Here is a 17,500-nt window from a genome sequence, read left to right on the forward strand (position 1 = left end):
GTTATTAAAATGAGATAAAAATCATTATTATTATACAAATGTAAAGATGCCGTGTCAGTTTTACCTTCCAGGGTTTCCGCCACCTCTATGAAGGAGTGGATAAAGGCCATGGACACAGCGTCCCCTAGTGGACAAAAATAACCAAACCTTTATGAATTCAATAAAAGATATTGTCAAGCGAAATACATTTGAGTGTGAATTTCAGTGGTCAAAGAAGTGTTTAAAGAAGAGGGGCGGGAGAGGGGGGGTGGGTGAGAGAAGACAAAATGGTGGAATTGTTTTCCTAATCATTTATAGGTGATACTTGTTCATCTTATAGAGCGATGTCAAAGAAGAGTTGGGTCAGTTACTTACATTTGACGTAGAACAGCACCACCAGGTGGTCGCTGCGTGCCACTGCGCCATCAAACGTGTCTGCTGTGAGCTCGGTTACAGCGTCCATGTCCAGAGTTTGTCCTCTGTCTCTGTACACAGACTCAGCCACCTCATCATCCAGGATATCTAGAGACACAGAGTCAACGCCCACAGTCAACACACACACACACACACACACACACACACACACACACACACACACACACACACACACACACACCATTTAGAGGAAGCTACATACTGTTCAGTGGCTTTGAGGTTAGAGTGTCTGCCCTGAGATTGGGAGGTCGTGAGTTCGATCCCCGGCCGAGTCGTACCAAAGACTATAAAAATGGTACCCGATGCCTCCCTGCTTGGCACTCAGCATTAAGGGTTGGATCTGGGGGGGTAAGACCCTGCGACATACCAGCGTCATGTCCAGGGGGGGGTGTACTTGTACATCAAGCCGCCTCACGCTACGTAAACAGGAGATAGGCTCCTGCCCCGTAAGGGCCGTCAGGCTCGAGAACCATCGGTTCTCACGGCCACTTACATACTTACTGTATTTCCTACAGAGGAGCAACATACAAACACTACACAACGTCGGCCATTTTGTATTCCCCAGGTACGTGCCGGAGACAAATGGAACAACAAGTTTCAACAAGACTCCTTACCGAGGGTGGCCCAGTCATCGTCCCCCTCCTCCTCCTCCAACGCCTCCTCCTCTTCTCCCTCCTGGGCACTCTCTTCTCTGAACAAGCCCATGACCTCCTCTAGGTTGTTCAGGGTGAAGTACTTCACCTCTGACCCCTGAGGGACAAGGCGCAGGTTTAAGCCAGAGCTTTGTTTCAATCTAAACAAGGCCACATTCCTCCACATCACCCCATCGCAGTAAGAAACGGTACAGATCAGAACACCAGTTCAACTAAAAGTCTTTAGCCTATACTTTAGAAACAAGCACAATTAAAAAAGGTAAATCAATGCATAGGACTAATCAGTATGTTGTGATTTTTCAACCATGCAGGTTTGTATGTTGTTATCTGTAGCATTTTCATTTACATTGAACATTTTTGACTGTGTGAAGTGAATCATCTATCCACCAGTCATAGCAGGAGAAAGTAAATTATGCTCAGGCCTGGGGCCATTGGCAGTCGTCGTGCTAGAAGAAGGACGATTTTTTATTTTTTTCCTTCTTTTTAAAAAAACAAAACAAAAAAAACAAGCAAACATGGAAGTCACCTCTCCAGGTAGTTTGTAAGCAGCGTTGTACTGCGGCGGCGTCTTCACAGCAGGACTCTCCCTGTCAGGGACACAGACGTCACCAGACACACCGTGAGCCTGTGTTCTCAGAAAGCATCTCACGTCTACACGGAGCAACTCACAGAGTGCCCGTATGAAATAAACTCATCTGTGGCCTGGGGTGGGCCAGTGGTCTAGCACCACGGTCTACAGTGCGCACATATGCCCATGTCAGCATGAGTTTGAATCCGGCCCATGCCCTGCTGACATGCCCTCTTCTCATTCTCCTTCCTGTCTATCTTCACTGTCTCTATACCATAAAATTAACTGCCCCACTCAGAGAAAAATGACCTTAAAAAAATAAAATAATAATCTGCGCAACGGTGAGTAAAGCACCAAGACAGGAAGGAACCTAGAGAACCAGTGGAACATGAGCTGTCCATACTCCCATTTTCATGTTCTGCTCAAAAACGTTTTCTTCTGCATTCACACACACACACACACACACACACACACACACACACACACACACACAACCCCCCCCCCCACCTGACCCTACCCCCCCCCTACCCTTTTTCTTTCGTCATTGACATCTCAATGTTTTTGTTGATCGCTCTTTATTGCTTTGTGTGTCTTGCTTTGAACCACATTCATGGACCTATGTGTACAGCTAAAAGAATGGAAAAAATTGTAGACAAAACATGACATGATTGTACTTGTATTTCAAGTTGCTGAAACTGAAATAAAAACTAAGTAAAAAAACAACAACGTTTTCTTCTGTTTGTGCCAATCGAGCTCAACCCAGTTAAGTGGGGTTAGTTCATACAGTATAGAGCAGATCAGAGGTCAGTATAGTAGTGTAGAGCAGATCAGAGGTCAGTTCATACAGTATAGAGCAGTTCAGAGGTCAGTTCATACAGTATAGAGCAGTTCAGAGGTCAGTTCATACAGTATAGAGCAGTTTAGGTCAGTATAGTACAGTATAGAGCAGTTCAGAGGTCAGTTCATACAGTATAGAGCAGATCAGAGGTCAGTTCATACAGTATAGAGCAGTTCAGAGGTCAGTTGGTACAGTATAGAGCAGTTCAGAGGTCAGTGTAGTACAGTATAGAGCAGTTCAGAGGTCAGTTGGTACAGTATAGAGCAGTTCAGAGGTCAGTGTAGTACAGTATAGAGCAGTTCAGAGGTCAGTATAGTACAGTATAGAGCAGATCAGAGGTCAGTATAGTACAGTATAGAGCAGATATAGAGCAGGGGTTAGATCGCCCCCTGGTGGCACTGACCTGTGAGTGAGCACCAGGCCCACCTGGCCTCTCAGCCTCCAGGCTAGAGTTTGGGCTGTGGCTCGGTCCAGGGCCAGGGTGTGGGGCTGGGAGAAGAGGAACAGCAGGGGCACCTGGAGGTGGCTGTGGACCACTTTCACCTCCGAAGGGTCCTCCGAAACCTCCGTCTGCCAGGGAGGAAAGACAGTTAGGGTTAGGGTTAGGGTTAGGGTCTAAACAGTGCCATTGACTGGACGACTGTGTCGGAGTTCTACGGTCAATAATAGCTCGCATTAATATACTGGATGTGAGGGGTCCATATTCCATGCACGCTACAGCACATTCGGAGTTCGGCCATTCGGTGTGAAAAGATTGAATGTTTTTACCGAATGCGAGACGTTAATTTTGATGACGCAATCAAACAGCGCAAGCAACCCATGCTGTTCTGTGAATTAGACGATCGTTGAGTGAAGACTGCCTGCTGCCAAGTCATATAATAACAGCAAACATGTTGGCAGTTTGGCATCTGTTCTCTGAAAGACAACAAGAGGCACATTCTGACATTAAAGACTTCAGTTTTTCGCAACTTCTAAATAAAAGCGCAAGCTTAGCGTTGTTGAAAATCGCTAGTCAACTAACACAGCTTGTTTTGAGAGCCTGCTAACAATGTAAAGTAGTGTTATAGTTAAATAGGTAGCAGTGGGGATTACTCATCGAATCCAATGCATTGCAATATTTTGGTTTGACTAGCGAGTGTGTGATGTGATAGTTTATAAGTATCATTTTACATGTTACACGAATAAGCAGAATTGTAGTAATCCATTTTTTAAAAAAGTACAAAAGAGATATATAATGACAAATGTCAGTCAAAAGATGTTTATTTTTTCACAATGCTTGCTTTTATCTTTTACAAGTTTGAGAACCACTGGCCTCTGGTTACCGAGGACGATGACAGCACTTGTTGATTGTGATGTCATATGCATGTATGTATATATTTAAAAACAGCAGCTATTAACCAAACAGTGTTATAAACAGCAGCACCCACAAACCCACAAACAGTGTTGTATCAGACAGAGAACCATATCAGACAGAGAACCATATGACAGAAGATGGACATTCAACCATATTTATCCAACGTTTTTTTGAGATCTTTCATAGGAACTGGAGCTCAAAACCAGGCACAAGGACAAAGTGGCTTTCTGAAAAGTCCTATAATCCGTGCTGCTTGTGAGTACATTTCTTGAAGGTCCACTATATATATATATATATATATATATATATATATATATATATATATATATATATATAATATATATATAGAGTGGCGGCTGGTGCTAAACATTTTTGGTGGGGCATTTTTTATGAATGCTGATACAGAATATCAGCCGCATTTTGTGAATAAACAATGTTTATTTTTAAAAAACAACAACTAGGAAGTGAAGGTGGGGGCGGCGCCCCAGCGCCCTCTATCGGCCAGCCGCCACATATATACTGTATGTCTTGCCACATAAAGCTCCTCAGCATTTACTGATTAATTCAGTTTATATTAATTAATTGTATTTGTATTTCACACTCTAGCCTTCCAGCCTGCCTCCAGCCGAGGACAAAATGATGACTCCTTCATGGATTGGACTGCGGGACCACAGTTACATACTGTCTCTACAGTCTCTGCTGCTGGTGAGTACATTTCTTAACACTAGAGCAGTCGTGCCTTTTTTACCTACTATAAGATCCGCCTCGGGGGTCAAATGACCATAGTCTTTACAATGGAAAGCTGCTATTGACACACAATGACCACTAGTTGGCCGTCTTTTAAATTAGCCTGCCTCCTACACAGAAACACTGCAAAATAGCTTGATACTAGCTTATCCTGATGTGATTTTTGAAAATGTAAAGATACTGGGTGGTAGAACGCACATATCTAGGAAAGGTCATGAACGGAGGGTCCTGAAATTTGATGGAGTGCAAAGATATAAAACATTTTTTACTCACGGCGTCAAATGACCCCACCCATGGCCCATATATATCGTTTATTTAAAGTAATTGTATTTGTATTTCCCACTCTAGCCTCCCAGCCTGCCTCCAGCCGAGGACAACATGATGACTCCTTCATGGATTGGACTGCGGGACCACAGTTACATACTGTCTCTACAGTCTCTGCTGCTGGCCAGCACAGTCGCAAAAGGACCAGGAAGTCCTGTTACGGAAACCCCAGCCAAGACATCAACCCCAAGAGGAGAAGGATGTGGATGGGGTGTCCGATGGATATTGGGTGACCAACTGATATCCCAGAATAAGGCCCTGGGTGATGAGCTCCAGGATGGCCAAAGACCAAACATTTGTATTTGTTATTTTCTATGATATTATCTTCACCTACATTTTTGAATAAACCTTTTACTAATTAATTAAGTTTCTCCTGATTTGAATACTTTGACTTCAATCTTGACGGTTCAACATGATCATAACATGTTAAATGTCACTTGGCTAAGAAGAATCTGAGGCCCAATCCCGATTCTCTTTTCTACCACTTCGGCTCGTTTTGGAGTCACTCGCTTTTGGAGCCAAGGCCTCCGAACAGAGCCACAAGCCGTAGTGGTTCCCCTAAGAAATGGGACAACCCTTCACGACTGAAACGTCATTCGCGTCATCGCGATTCATTCACAACTTGAATGAACTTGAACGCTATCAATCGATCAAACAAGTCATCAAATAAAAAAGAACAATGCTTCATTATCAGACCATGACAGAATAAGCTCTAACCTGTATGAAACCTGTGCTCCTATCCTGCCAGTCTGCACTGATTTAGGACAACAGTGCAACAACTTCGCGGCTGAACTTTAGTTACATTTACGGCGTCATATGCCATCAAAGGGAAACATGGAAAAATGCATGACTTACAGATTTAATTTTATGACGTTACGAAATCCGATGTGACAGGAACGCTGGAGAAACAGCCGCTGTCCACTGCATTAGTTAACTACATATATAATAGTAATAACAACTGCTTGGATTAGATTGCCGGTTGTTTTTGTATAATAACAACTATATAGCGTCATATACCACCAAGGGGGGGAAATTCGCGCCTATCATGCTGTCAAACACCACAGGTAATAATTTATTTCTAAATAAACATGATTGTACATCTCTGAAATGGAAATCGCGCTGTGCTTGACACTTCCATGGGACTGGCGTCGGGGCAGCGGAACACGGTGACTGTCAGCCTGTGACAAACGCGCAGATATGAGTGCTCCGGTCTGTCCTGCTGGCTCCGGTGTCCTGGCCGCTGTCCTGAGCGCGCTGGACTGTGGAACTTTCTATGTTAAGCATTTTGTTATGCTTGTTATAAAGAAAAGGTCTATAATGCATTGAAATGACATTAGTAGCCTACATCAGACATTAGACATCAGACATGGAAATATGTCAATGCGCGGCTGTCATGCACAAATCAGCTTGTAACGTTAGACACACAGCACATCGGCATAATAACGGTTTGTTGTTGTTGTGCTTGTTATAAAGAAAAGGTCTATAATGCATTTAAATGAATGATACAACCCATTAATAATATTACCTAATAACAACTGCTCGGATAGGATTGCGGGTTGTTTTGGTTTAATACGTGCCATAGCTGTAAATAAAACATGGACATAGGTCATGCGCGTCTATCATGCACACATCAGCCTAACGTTAGATAGATAACTTCACATTAAATATGTCTATCATCATCCGCTGTCAAACGCCACAGGTAATCTTTTATTTCTAAACAGGAATGTACATCTCGATGTGAATCGCGCTCCTTATATTATTATAGAATATATTATATTATGGGAAGGCTGTGCTTGACGCTTCCATGGGGCGCTCCTGCATAGGCACAATAGCGGCATAATAGCTATCTTTTTGTGTTATGCTTGTTGTAAAGAAAAGGTCTATAATACATTGAAATGACATTAAACTAAGATAATACGATGGTTATCATATTTTTTCAAGTCTTTAATTACAAGTAATTACAGAAAAAGTAAATGACATTTCAGGCTCGCTTACGTATTACGAGAGCGAAAAGAACATTTCTGTAGATGTTTCGCAATGCATGCCGGAAGGGAGTCTCATGGCTCCGAATCGAACGAGGGTCAATATTTTCTCTGTTTGGAGCCATGGAAAACCCTAACCCTAACCCTAACCCTAAATGAGTAATGAATTGGGACGCCACTACGGCTACACGTGAACGCGCAAAAGGGAGATTAGGGTTGAAAACGGAGCCAGAGTGGTGAATCGGGATTGGGCCTTAGGGTTAGGGTTAGGGTCTGACAGGGACAGTCAGGGTTAGGGTTAGGGGGGGTACATGGGTTTAAGGATTCAATCCGGGTCAGTTTTACAAACTACGGATCAACTGTAGTCATACCATTACTAGGGTTGGGTACCGTTTGGTTTTATTCGATACCGGTGCCAAATCGATACTTTAAAAACGGTACCGGTACCGAAACGGTACTTAAATCGGTACTTTTGATTTAAAAATAAATAAATATATATATATATATATATATATAGAGAAATCCAGGATTTTCACATCTCTGGCTCCGTTTTCAACCCTAATCTCCCTTTTGCAAGGTAATGCTATCAGCTGAGTTAAAGAAAACCAACTTTTACCTTTGATGACACCGACATGAGCCCTGTTTTCCCGTACCTCCGCCGTTCTGTTCGTGATGACTTTAGATTATTTTTGCCCCGCGCATATTGCCCTGTAATAAGACCATGCGACCACAGCTTCCGTGTGTCTCTTATTGTCCAAATGTTCCCTGAATTTTAGCTGCATGTTTTTCCAGCATGTAAATCCGTTGTCAATAAAAATTCGACTCCAATTCTTTTACCTTGCCAATAAAACTTTGTTAAAGCGATGGAGAGACGATGGAGAGACGAAGGAGAGGGATTTCCTGAAATCCATATTTCCCGCTAAATTCAGACCAATCACAAAACTGTTTTGCAAGCACGTCGCCTCGCACTTGTTGAGAGCGATTCAGTCTCGGATTACATGCACTGAGTGGAACTTTAACAGGCGATGTCACGTGCGGTTGCATGTAACGTCCGTTTCGGACACCAGGGGGCGGTTTCAGCACGAATGCATATTAACATTATGGCAAGCGATTATCGATATAGCGTTTATCGATATAGTGATTATCCATATAGCGTTTATCGATATAGTGATTATCCATAGCGCTAAATCGTAGGGGCCTGCAGTAGACACAGTGTGTGAATCCCAAAGATCGCGTCGTTCACGTCGTAAACATCATGTCACTCGCGTGTAAACATATTTTCGGTTCGTTGCGAGACTATGGCGGGACAAACTAGACTACGGCGGACCGCCACAGTGAGGGTGATTAAAGGGAAACATTGAGCAAAGTAGTTTGTCTCCAGCCCAAATCACTAATCAAATGTGTTTCTTATAACACCAGCACAATGGATGTCATAAGCTTTAACGTCTTTGAGTCCCATCCAATCCTTTATAATCTAGCTGGAGATTACCGGTAGCTTTAATGGTTAATGCTTGATGCGGGAGCAGGAGGAGGAGGTCTCTCCTTCAGATGTCGCGATTGTAAGTCGCTTTGGAATAAGGCTGTCTGCTAAAATGCCAAACATGTAAATGTAAAACATGCATTGTCTCACCACCAGCGGGGCCTCCATCAGCTGGAGGAAGGTGTAGATGTGGAGGGTGGTGAGGGCCCTCCGCAGGGCGGTGTGGGGACAGGGGGCGGACCACTGGGACACCTCCCTACAGTGCAGGAACCACAGGCCTGCGGACAGGCTGGACGGCTCCTTCACCCTGCACGGGCCGGGCAGGGAGAGAGAAAAGGGTAAAGGTCATAAGAGGGTAAAGGTCAGCTCCACTGCATTCGCTTCTCCCCAATTAATCTTCACTAAGGTTTAGTGGTCTAGTGGATAGTGAGTTGGATAGTGAGTTGGACTGGTGATCAGAAGGTCATGAGTTCAAATTCCACCTGGGAACACCACCACTAGTGTGTGCCCTTGAGTAAGGCACTTAGCCCTAAGTTACTCCAGGGAGACTGTCCCTGTAATGTCTAATTGTAAATCGCTTTGGATAAAAGTGTCTGCTAAATGGTTGTAATGTTAATGTTTTGAAGGACACATTAATAATAATGCTCCAACTGTGGCATCACCACGGTAGCCATAGATATCTCCAAATACCTAGTGTCTACTCTAGTTATGATGCAGAAAGATCTCGAGCCAGTTTAACAGACAAGCCTTAAGCCTAGTCCTAGACTAAACAAGCCTTAAGCCTAGTCCTAGACTAAACAAGCCTTAAGCCTAGTCCTAGACTAAACAAGCCTTAAGCCTAGTCCTAGACTAAAAAAAGAGAGATTTTAGATTGAGATTGGTGTGATTTAGTCCAGGGCCCTATTCCACGAAGCTCGATAAAGTTCTAAGCCTCGATAAAGTTTTAAGCCTTGAAAATGTTAGCTTGCGTTCGGTGCCATCAACGTGGCTCAAATAATTCGCTGCTTGGTTGAGCTCCTTCTGAGTCAGATATAATTAGCCTGGTCACGACCAGGCTAAAACACAGGCTATAGTGAGACGCGCGTCAAAAAAGGCTCACAGGCGGAAACTAAACCCCGAACGACAGTTCCTCATGTGTCTTTTAGGAAATATTAGTTCCCACTTCACACGAGATAGATAGATTAGATAGTTTGACTGTGTGATAGATAGATAATTTGATATTTTGAAAGTGTGATCGATCGATAGATAGTTTGATTGTGTGATAGATAACTTGATATTTTGAAAGTGTGATAGATAGATCGATAGATCAATAAAGAAAAGAGTGTAAAAAAAAAAAGTAATTGTGTCAACTTGCATTGCTGTCATCACAGCGGTCTGGCTGGCCTAGTGGTTAAGGCAGCCGACTGGAGTTCCAAAGGTTGCGTGTTCGAGACTTGACTAAGTCATTCTTTTTTCTTTTTCTTTTTTACATTTAACCGAAGATTTCATGCAAAGGCTTCAAACACCATTGTAATCGTGTCAGTTCTTGTAAATTAGCCTGCACCATCATTTTATAGCCTACATACTTTTTTAGATGAGATTTTAGATTAGATTCAGACAACGAAATGCAGTAAAAAGTGCGTCTGAAGAGGGATTTGAACCACCGATATAAAATGACGAATAATTCCTGTGGCAGCGGTCGATACCACTAGGCCATTGTGGCGATATGACGGTTTGTAGCCTGCTGCGGATATCACCACAGTAGTAATATTCATTTATTAAAATATGAACATATAACAATAACTGGGGCTAGTATGACCTACGCATTTAATCGGTCAGCAATTTCTTGCCAAACCATTTCCCTCGCCTTGTTAATTGCGGCAGTATTGCACTATTTTACATCTTATTTTTCCGTCTTCATAAAAATCAATAATTCGGAATGCTGCGCAAATGTAGTACCCCTGCAGAGTGGAGTATCTTCATTTCGACAGATCGACTCTTCTGGGCTTTTTATGTCTGCGTGCACGCGCCCATATCGAAGATTTGTAAGCCTGTCTTCTGTGAACACTGATGACACAAGGCTGATCCTCGTTCGAGGAATCACCTGAGGCTTGAATTCCAATCTCGAGTTGCCTGAGCGCCGCATTTATTTATAGCGCCGCTATACTGATCCACCTTTAGTGGAATGGCCCCCTAGACTAGTCTTAAACCCCGTCTGTGAAACCGGCCCATTATATACTGTATTATATACTGTACTATCCAATCTTTGGCCTTTCCAGATCATCCAGGGTTAGCGTGCAATTTCTACCTATCCATTTTCACACCGTACACATACATTTGAATTTAATAACGTCTCTATCTCTTGTTTTTTAGTTTGAAATGTTTGTGCTTCCTTATGCTATATTTAGTCAGCGTTATATGGCCTGGGGGGTACAGGGCTCTCTCAGGGGGGCGGGGGGGGGGGGGGGGACCAACCCCATGTGCTCCAGTACTGGGCCTCCTGTCGTCAGCACAAACTGGTACTTGGCTCCGTACACAAACGCCGTCTCCATCAGCGCCCGGTGCTCTGGGCGGGGGGGACGAGGTGACACCACATGACACAACAAAAACAGATCAACCAAAAACATACGTTTAAGAGTATTATATTACAGACACACACACAGACACACACACACAAAGTACCTGGTAGGTACACACACACACCAGGGTTTCCGTTAACCGGTAATTACCGGTCTTTGTCCGGTAAAATGTGTTGAAGTCCGACAAATTGAAAACTCGTCGGACATAATGTCCGGTGAAAATAATTCCCTCTAAGCACAATTTGGCTTCGGGCCACCATTTTCAGCTGAGCACCAAACACACACACACTCATACACGCACAACACTGCCCGAGAGAGAAGGACCCGCCCCCTTTAGTTAGCCTGCCCGAGAGAGAAGGACCCGCCCCCTTTAGTTAGCCTGCCCGAGAGAGAAGGACCCGCCCTCTTTAGTTAGCCTGCCCGAGAGAGAAGGACCCGCCCCCTTTAGTTAGCCTATAGCCTATAGGCTAACTAAAGGGGGCGGGTCCTTCTCTCTCGGGCAGTGTTGTGTGTGTGTGTTTGGTGCTCAGCTGAAAATGGTGTCCCGAAGCGGAGCGGATAACAAACGAAACGGACAACATTTACACTATGGAGACAAACTTCAGCGATATGATCTAACAGCCGGTCTTCAGGACGACATACAAAAACAGTTATGTTCTCCTCATTGTCATACTCCCGAGTCCGATTAAGTATGATTTGACAGGCAGCTAAACGAAATGCCTTCCCAACCAGCGAGACCTGGGGGGTATTCCATCAACGTCGCTAAAGGAAAATCCTGGCTTATTTTTGATAACTCTCGCGAGATTTATCGGAATATGCCTGTATATTTTTAGGAACCCTCGCGAGACTTTGTCAGACTAAACCTGGATTTTCTTTTAGCGATGTTGATGGAATACCCCCCTGGTTATAGAAATGACGTTGTTTTATTGATAAAAAAAAGGGTAAAACTGGAAAGAGAAAATAGAAAACTCACATTAATCCCAAACAATTTAACAAACTTCAGTTAACGTAATGTGGAGTCCGTTCATTGATCGATGCTGTCTGTTCAGTTCCCAGTGAGGCGCCCGTTCAGCGCTGGACATAATGGCATAGCGCGCATGCGAATCATGTTATATTATTATATATTATATAGCTCGCATCTAATCGTATCGGATGAGAAATAGACATTAAATGGCATATATAGGCCGCTACACAACAGTAATCACCGCGACAAACAGCTATATTAGATTTGGAAGAAAAAAAATATGATTTTGATTTTTTTTTTTAATTTATTATATTTTAATCAGATGACCGGAATATATCACGTTTGTCCGGTAAATCGAAATCTTCCCGGACACGATGTCTGGCGGCAATTTTTTCTAACGGAAACCCTGACACACACACACACACACACACACAGACACAGACACACACAAATAAACAAAAAATACAGTAAAGAGTGTTATATTACAGAGACACAGACACACGCATACAAAGTCCCTGGTAAGTACGTACACACACACACACACACACACACATACACACATACACACATACACACATACACATACACATACACACACACACACACACACACACACACACACAGTACCTGGTAGGTACACGCACACACACACACACACACACACACACACACACACACACAACAGACAACACACACACACAACAGACAACACACACACACACACACACACACACACACACAGTACCTGGTAGGCCCATCACCTGGACATGGCCCAGCACAACGTCAGCCTTGCCCTTGGCAGCTCTCTCCACGCTCCGCAGCTCTGCAGCCGTGTGGACGTACTGCACCTCGTCAAACAGCACAGAGCTGACGGACAGATAGTCAGGGTCACAGTTAACACTAGAACAGCCGTGGTGGGCTCATTTGACCAAGTGAGTAAAACATTTTTAATATCTTTTCACTCAATCAAATGACTTCATGACTTGTCCTAGATAAGTGTGTTCTACCACCCAGTGTCCTTACATTTTCAAAATCACAGCAGGATAAGCTAGTATAAAGACATTTAGCAGTTTTTCTGTGTAGGAGGCAGGCTAATTTACAAGGCGGCCAACTAGTGGTCGGTGTGTAAATAGCAGCTTACCATTGTAAAGACTATGGTCATTTGACCCCCGAGGCGGCTCTTATAGTAGGTAAAAAAGGCACGGCTGTCGTAGCGTTAAGACACACACAGAACTCAAACAAGTCTCACAAATGTAACCTTATCTAGGCATAGACCATGGTAAATATCCCCCTATAGTCTCTTTAGCTCTTTGACAGAACATTTTGGGGTATTAAAGTGAACATTCATGTTCTTGGATGCATTGATTCGTACAGCTCTGTTAAATGAGTGTCTTTACAACACAGGATATTACACTACAAAATGGAAATCTAAGTAAGATGAAATATCTTAAATCTGACTAGACAAAAGTTTGAAGATATTTTTTTACTTGTTTTAGGAAAATCTTGGTAAGTGAAAATGTCCTGTTCTGCTGCCAGATCATGTTGCTTATTTTATGTAACATTTCCCCCATTGTATTGCTTTTTGTTGTGTTTTGACTTTTTGCAGTGTAGGCTTATGGGTAGTAGAGGAGAGGCTTATGGGTAGTAGAGGAGAGGCTTATGGGTAGTAGAGGAGAGGCTTATGGGTAGTAGAGGAGAGGCTTATGGGTAGTAGAGGAGAGGCTTATGGGTAGTAGAGGAGAGGCTTATGGGTAGTAGAGGTGAGGCTTATGGGTAGTAGAGGAGAGGCTTATGGGTAGTAGAGGTGAGGCTTATGGGTAGTAGAGGAGAGGCTTATGGGTAGTAGAGGTGAGGCTTATGGGTAGTAGAGGAGAGGCTTATGGGTAGTAGAGGAGAGGCTTATGGGTAGTAGAGGAGAGGCTTATGGGTAGTAGAGGAGAGGCTTATGGGTAGTAGAGGAGAGGCTTATGGGTAGTAGAGGAGAGGCTCATGGGTAGTAGAGGTGCAGTGAAGGCTTATGGGTAGTAGAGGAGAGGCTTATGGGTAGTAGAGGTGCCCAGCTGACTACTGCCCTGAAGCCAAAGCTTCAAGTTATTGATTCGGTCAAATTACCATCCGTCTGTTGTCTCGCTTATCTGTGAGGTAGGTAGGTAGGTACACACACACACACACACACACACACACACACACACAAACACACAGAGACTACAATATTCTACAAGACAATGATTCTGATTGAAGAGTTGACAAACATCACATGTTGAAACATCAACAGTCTCAATGATGAAAGGGAACAAAGGTAGCCTGTGTCAGCTACTTACAAGAGGACGTGAGACACGATGGCGTTCACATCAAACACTGTGTCTATATCAAAGCTCTTCAGGATCTCAGCCCCTCTGGAAGAGAAGCAGAGAAAAAGAAAACATGTTTTTATCACAATATTGAAATCAACTTTGTATGCAATTCTAGGTAAAGAGTTAATTAATAAAAGAGTTCATTAATAAAAGAGTTAATTAATACAAACGGAAGTCAAGATGCTATAATCCACAATGTAGACACTTTTTATTTTTCATTTCATTTAATTTAACTTTATTTAACCGGGAGGTTAGGGTTCAAATCTCCTTTTCAAGGGAGACCTGGCCAAGATAGCACACCAGTACAGGTACATGTTTACAAAATTGGAGAATAAAACCTAATAAATAACAGAGAAGGAATAACAGATACATATCCATCTACCTGAACAAGTGGGCCTTCTTCATTAGCTTGTCACCTGTGCAATACTTTGCAATGTGTTGTTTGGTACAATTTACCTGGAGACAGGGATATATTCATACAACAATCAATTTCTCACAACATAAAGAATGATATCCTTTATAATTCAGTCCTACACATTTTGTTCTATGGTGTAAAGATGGATCTTGTTTCCAGTGGAGGTAGAAATCGGAGGACAGTCAGTTGTAGGCTCATTCCATGCATTACAATGAGCCTGTCCTCCGATTTCTACCTCCCCCAGCCTCCACTGCCTGTTTTAACACAATGAATGTGGGGATATGGTCAAACTGCACACACAATGTGTCATCTCCCTAGGTTGCCATCATCTTAACTGTGAAGTCGATCTTTTTGTTGGTTACCTTAGCAACTGAAATACCATAATCTTCTAAGGCATCGGCAGATTTCTCCAGCTGGTCAAGGAAGAGACCTATGGTTGGGTTGACTGGAGGGGGAGGAGACGGCAATATCAGAGGAAATATGGAACAGTTGGCTGTTAGTGATAAAGTCAAAATTAAAAATACATATTATAGTATATTAAACCTATTTCACCACAGTGAGTCAGTCAATACATATGTTTGTACATAAAAGTATTAACATCAACATGTTGTATGGAGTTGAGTGGTGGAATGGAATAATAATAGTAGGCTAAACATATGAATACTAGTCCTTATTCCAGATCAAACACATATGCAGTTACGAAGCAATCACTAATATAGTGTAATATGCAACAACATGTTAATACATGCTATATTATTGTATAATATTATATTAAAATATGTTAATTATTTTTATATTGCCTTTAAATGACTAAATTATTAAATGATGATTATATACTGATTAAAGCACTTTGAGCTGCAACGTTTGCAGGAAAAGTGCTATACAAATTAAAGGTTGTTATTATTATTAATAATACAATGTTACTACAGTTACTGTGTCACTACACGTATGGTACTGTTAAAAGCATGGGGATGTCAGCTTTGGCTGTCAGGAAACTGCCGACTGTACGGCAACATCCAATTGTCAAAGATGTAGGTATCTTTAATTCACACTAATGTGTTGGTGACTTACCTTGATGTCCAAAGTAGACAAAAATCGTCTTTCCAGATTGCATTCTCTCATAAAGATCCTCAGCAGTGTGCTCGATCAGTCTTGAAGCATTGGCAGGGGTGCATTGCCCCACATGTGTGCATAGTAGAAGTATGATGATGACACATATGAACCATGCCATGACCACGGGTCAAGGGTCAAGGTAAATTCAAGCCCTCAGGTTACTCCAGACTGTGAATGCACAAAGTCTGGCAGGTAGGCTATAGGCTACATACAGTTTGCGCTTTCCCTGCAGTTCTCATTCAAAGTAAACAGGAGATAGGGTACATTGACAGGGTACATAGATTAGGGTACATCGCAAATAATAGACACCCTGTTGTGGTTAATTGACCACTTACATGAGGCTGCGAGGTGATATATATTGCACCCGATGCATAGATCCGTTTTGATATTTCTCTTCCTGCTACACAAACCCATGTGTGCCCCCAACGAGCCAATCACATCTTTTGAAAAGACCTTTGTTATGTCCAATCGCAGGTGTGAGAAGCCCTATATCTTTACAGCTGACATCATCACCAACAAATCATATGAGGAAGATATTGGAGGCTGGTCAGCACACTGGCCAACGAATGAGCACTTTCAAATAGTAGGCGGAGAGACATCCTTACATTGGGGATAATTGATGAAACTGGACGCCATTTTTGGTCTGCATAGGAGGCCCGTCGGTGACAGATCGTGAACGTTCTAGAGCCAAGATGGCGTCCTAAGAGAGCCAGTTGCCCGGTGTCTTATGATTGGTCAGGAGGCGGGTCCTGAACCGCAGCTTCACTCAGCTGATCTGCTCTCTGCATCACGTCCCGTGTTTTTTTCCCTGAGTTGTTTTTTTGCACAGAGAGGAGCTGCTTTGCAGAGATTGGGGGGGGGGTCCTCTAGAGAGAGGGTTTTCTCTTGTTTGTTTGTTTGTTTTTATACCTGGAAAAAAATCATCTGCGTTGTCTCTAACCCTTGCAATTACCTAGGTAGCTTAGTTGGGGGGTAGTTTCTAAATCAAGATCATCGCTTACATTTTTTTTAGACGTTTATTTTTTTTGTATTGAGCCAATTCGTGGGGGGAAAATACATCACAAAGTTTGACCCATTTATTCTGTTCCTATAACGGCTTGATTATAGGAACACGTCTAATTCAATACGTCGTTGTTAAACCCGTTTTCACTATGTTGTTAACAGAAAACCAGGTCAGTCTCAGTGTGTTCTCGTCTGTCACATCGGACTCCTCAGACGAGCCTCTCCGAGCCGCGGTCCCTCCGTCGGTGCAGCTCGGGCTCACCGTCCTCTACTCCATCCTCTACTCTCTGCTCTTCCTGTTCGTCTACACGCAACTCTGGTTGATTTTGCACTACGGACACAAACGCTTCAGCTACCAGAGTGTGTTTCTGTTCCTGTGTTTGCTGTGGTCGGGGCTGAGGACCACCTTGTTCTCGTTCTACTTCAAGAACGTGGTGCAAGCGAACCAGCTGCAGCCGCTGCCTTACTGGCTGCTGTACTGTTTCCCAGTGTGCCTGCAGTTCTTTACCCTGTGTCTGCTCAATCTCTATTTCACACAGGTAAGTGAGATGTTGTTTTTTTCATTGATGCATGAGTATGAGTATGTTTTTTTCCATTGATACATGTCTAAAATGTAATGTAGCGACTGTTGCAAGTCACCTTTTCCCCATTTCCCACATTGTCACACAACATGATCATTTCATGCACTTAATTAATCAAGTAATTAGTCCTCTTCTTGGATTTGGCCCCAAGTT

The 17,500-nt window shown here is 43.0% G+C and overlaps 2 protein-coding genes across 2 annotated transcripts in view; one reads left to right on the plus strand and one right to left on the minus strand.

The window, feature by feature from the left end:
* Positions 1 to 15,882, minus strand: part of txndc16 (thioredoxin domain containing 16) — a gene marked incomplete at both ends in the record, with an annotated part of 33,884 nt that extends 18,002 nt beyond the window's left edge. Inside the window, 12 exons of the mRNA XM_080527166.1 lie at positions 65 to 124; positions 355 to 501; positions 1,029 to 1,164; positions 1,594 to 1,654; positions 2,877 to 3,043; positions 8,511 to 8,667; positions 10,815 to 10,905; positions 12,628 to 12,749; positions 14,204 to 14,278; positions 14,619 to 14,692; positions 15,014 to 15,096; positions 15,723 to 15,882. Coding sequence (XP_080383292.1) covers positions 65 to 124; positions 355 to 501; positions 1,029 to 1,164; positions 1,594 to 1,654; positions 2,877 to 3,043; positions 8,511 to 8,667; positions 10,815 to 10,905; positions 12,628 to 12,749; positions 14,204 to 14,278; positions 14,619 to 14,692; positions 15,014 to 15,096; positions 15,723 to 15,882 — 1,333 coding nt within the window. The remainder of the gene's footprint in view (positions 1 to 64; positions 125 to 354; positions 502 to 1,028; positions 1,165 to 1,593; positions 1,655 to 2,876; positions 3,044 to 8,510; positions 8,668 to 10,814; positions 10,906 to 12,627; positions 12,750 to 14,203; positions 14,279 to 14,618; positions 14,693 to 15,013; positions 15,097 to 15,722) is intronic.
* Positions 15,883 to 16,915: 1,033 nt separating this feature from the next.
* Positions 16,916 to 17,500, plus strand: part of gpr137c (G protein-coupled receptor 137c) — a gene marked incomplete at both ends in the record, with an annotated part of 22,774 nt that continues 22,189 nt past the window's right edge. Inside the window, one exon of the mRNA XM_080525834.1 lies at positions 16,916 to 17,305. Within this exon, the coding sequence (XP_080381960.1) occupies positions 16,916 to 17,305 (390 nt within the window). The remainder of the gene's footprint in view (positions 17,306 to 17,500) is intronic.

Source organism: Nansenia antarctica (assembly GCF_963989245.1).
Source record: "Nansenia antarctica genome assembly, chromosome: 3".
Taxonomy (NCBI): domain Eukaryota; kingdom Metazoa; phylum Chordata; class Actinopteri; order Argentiniformes; family Microstomatidae; genus Nansenia; species Nansenia antarctica.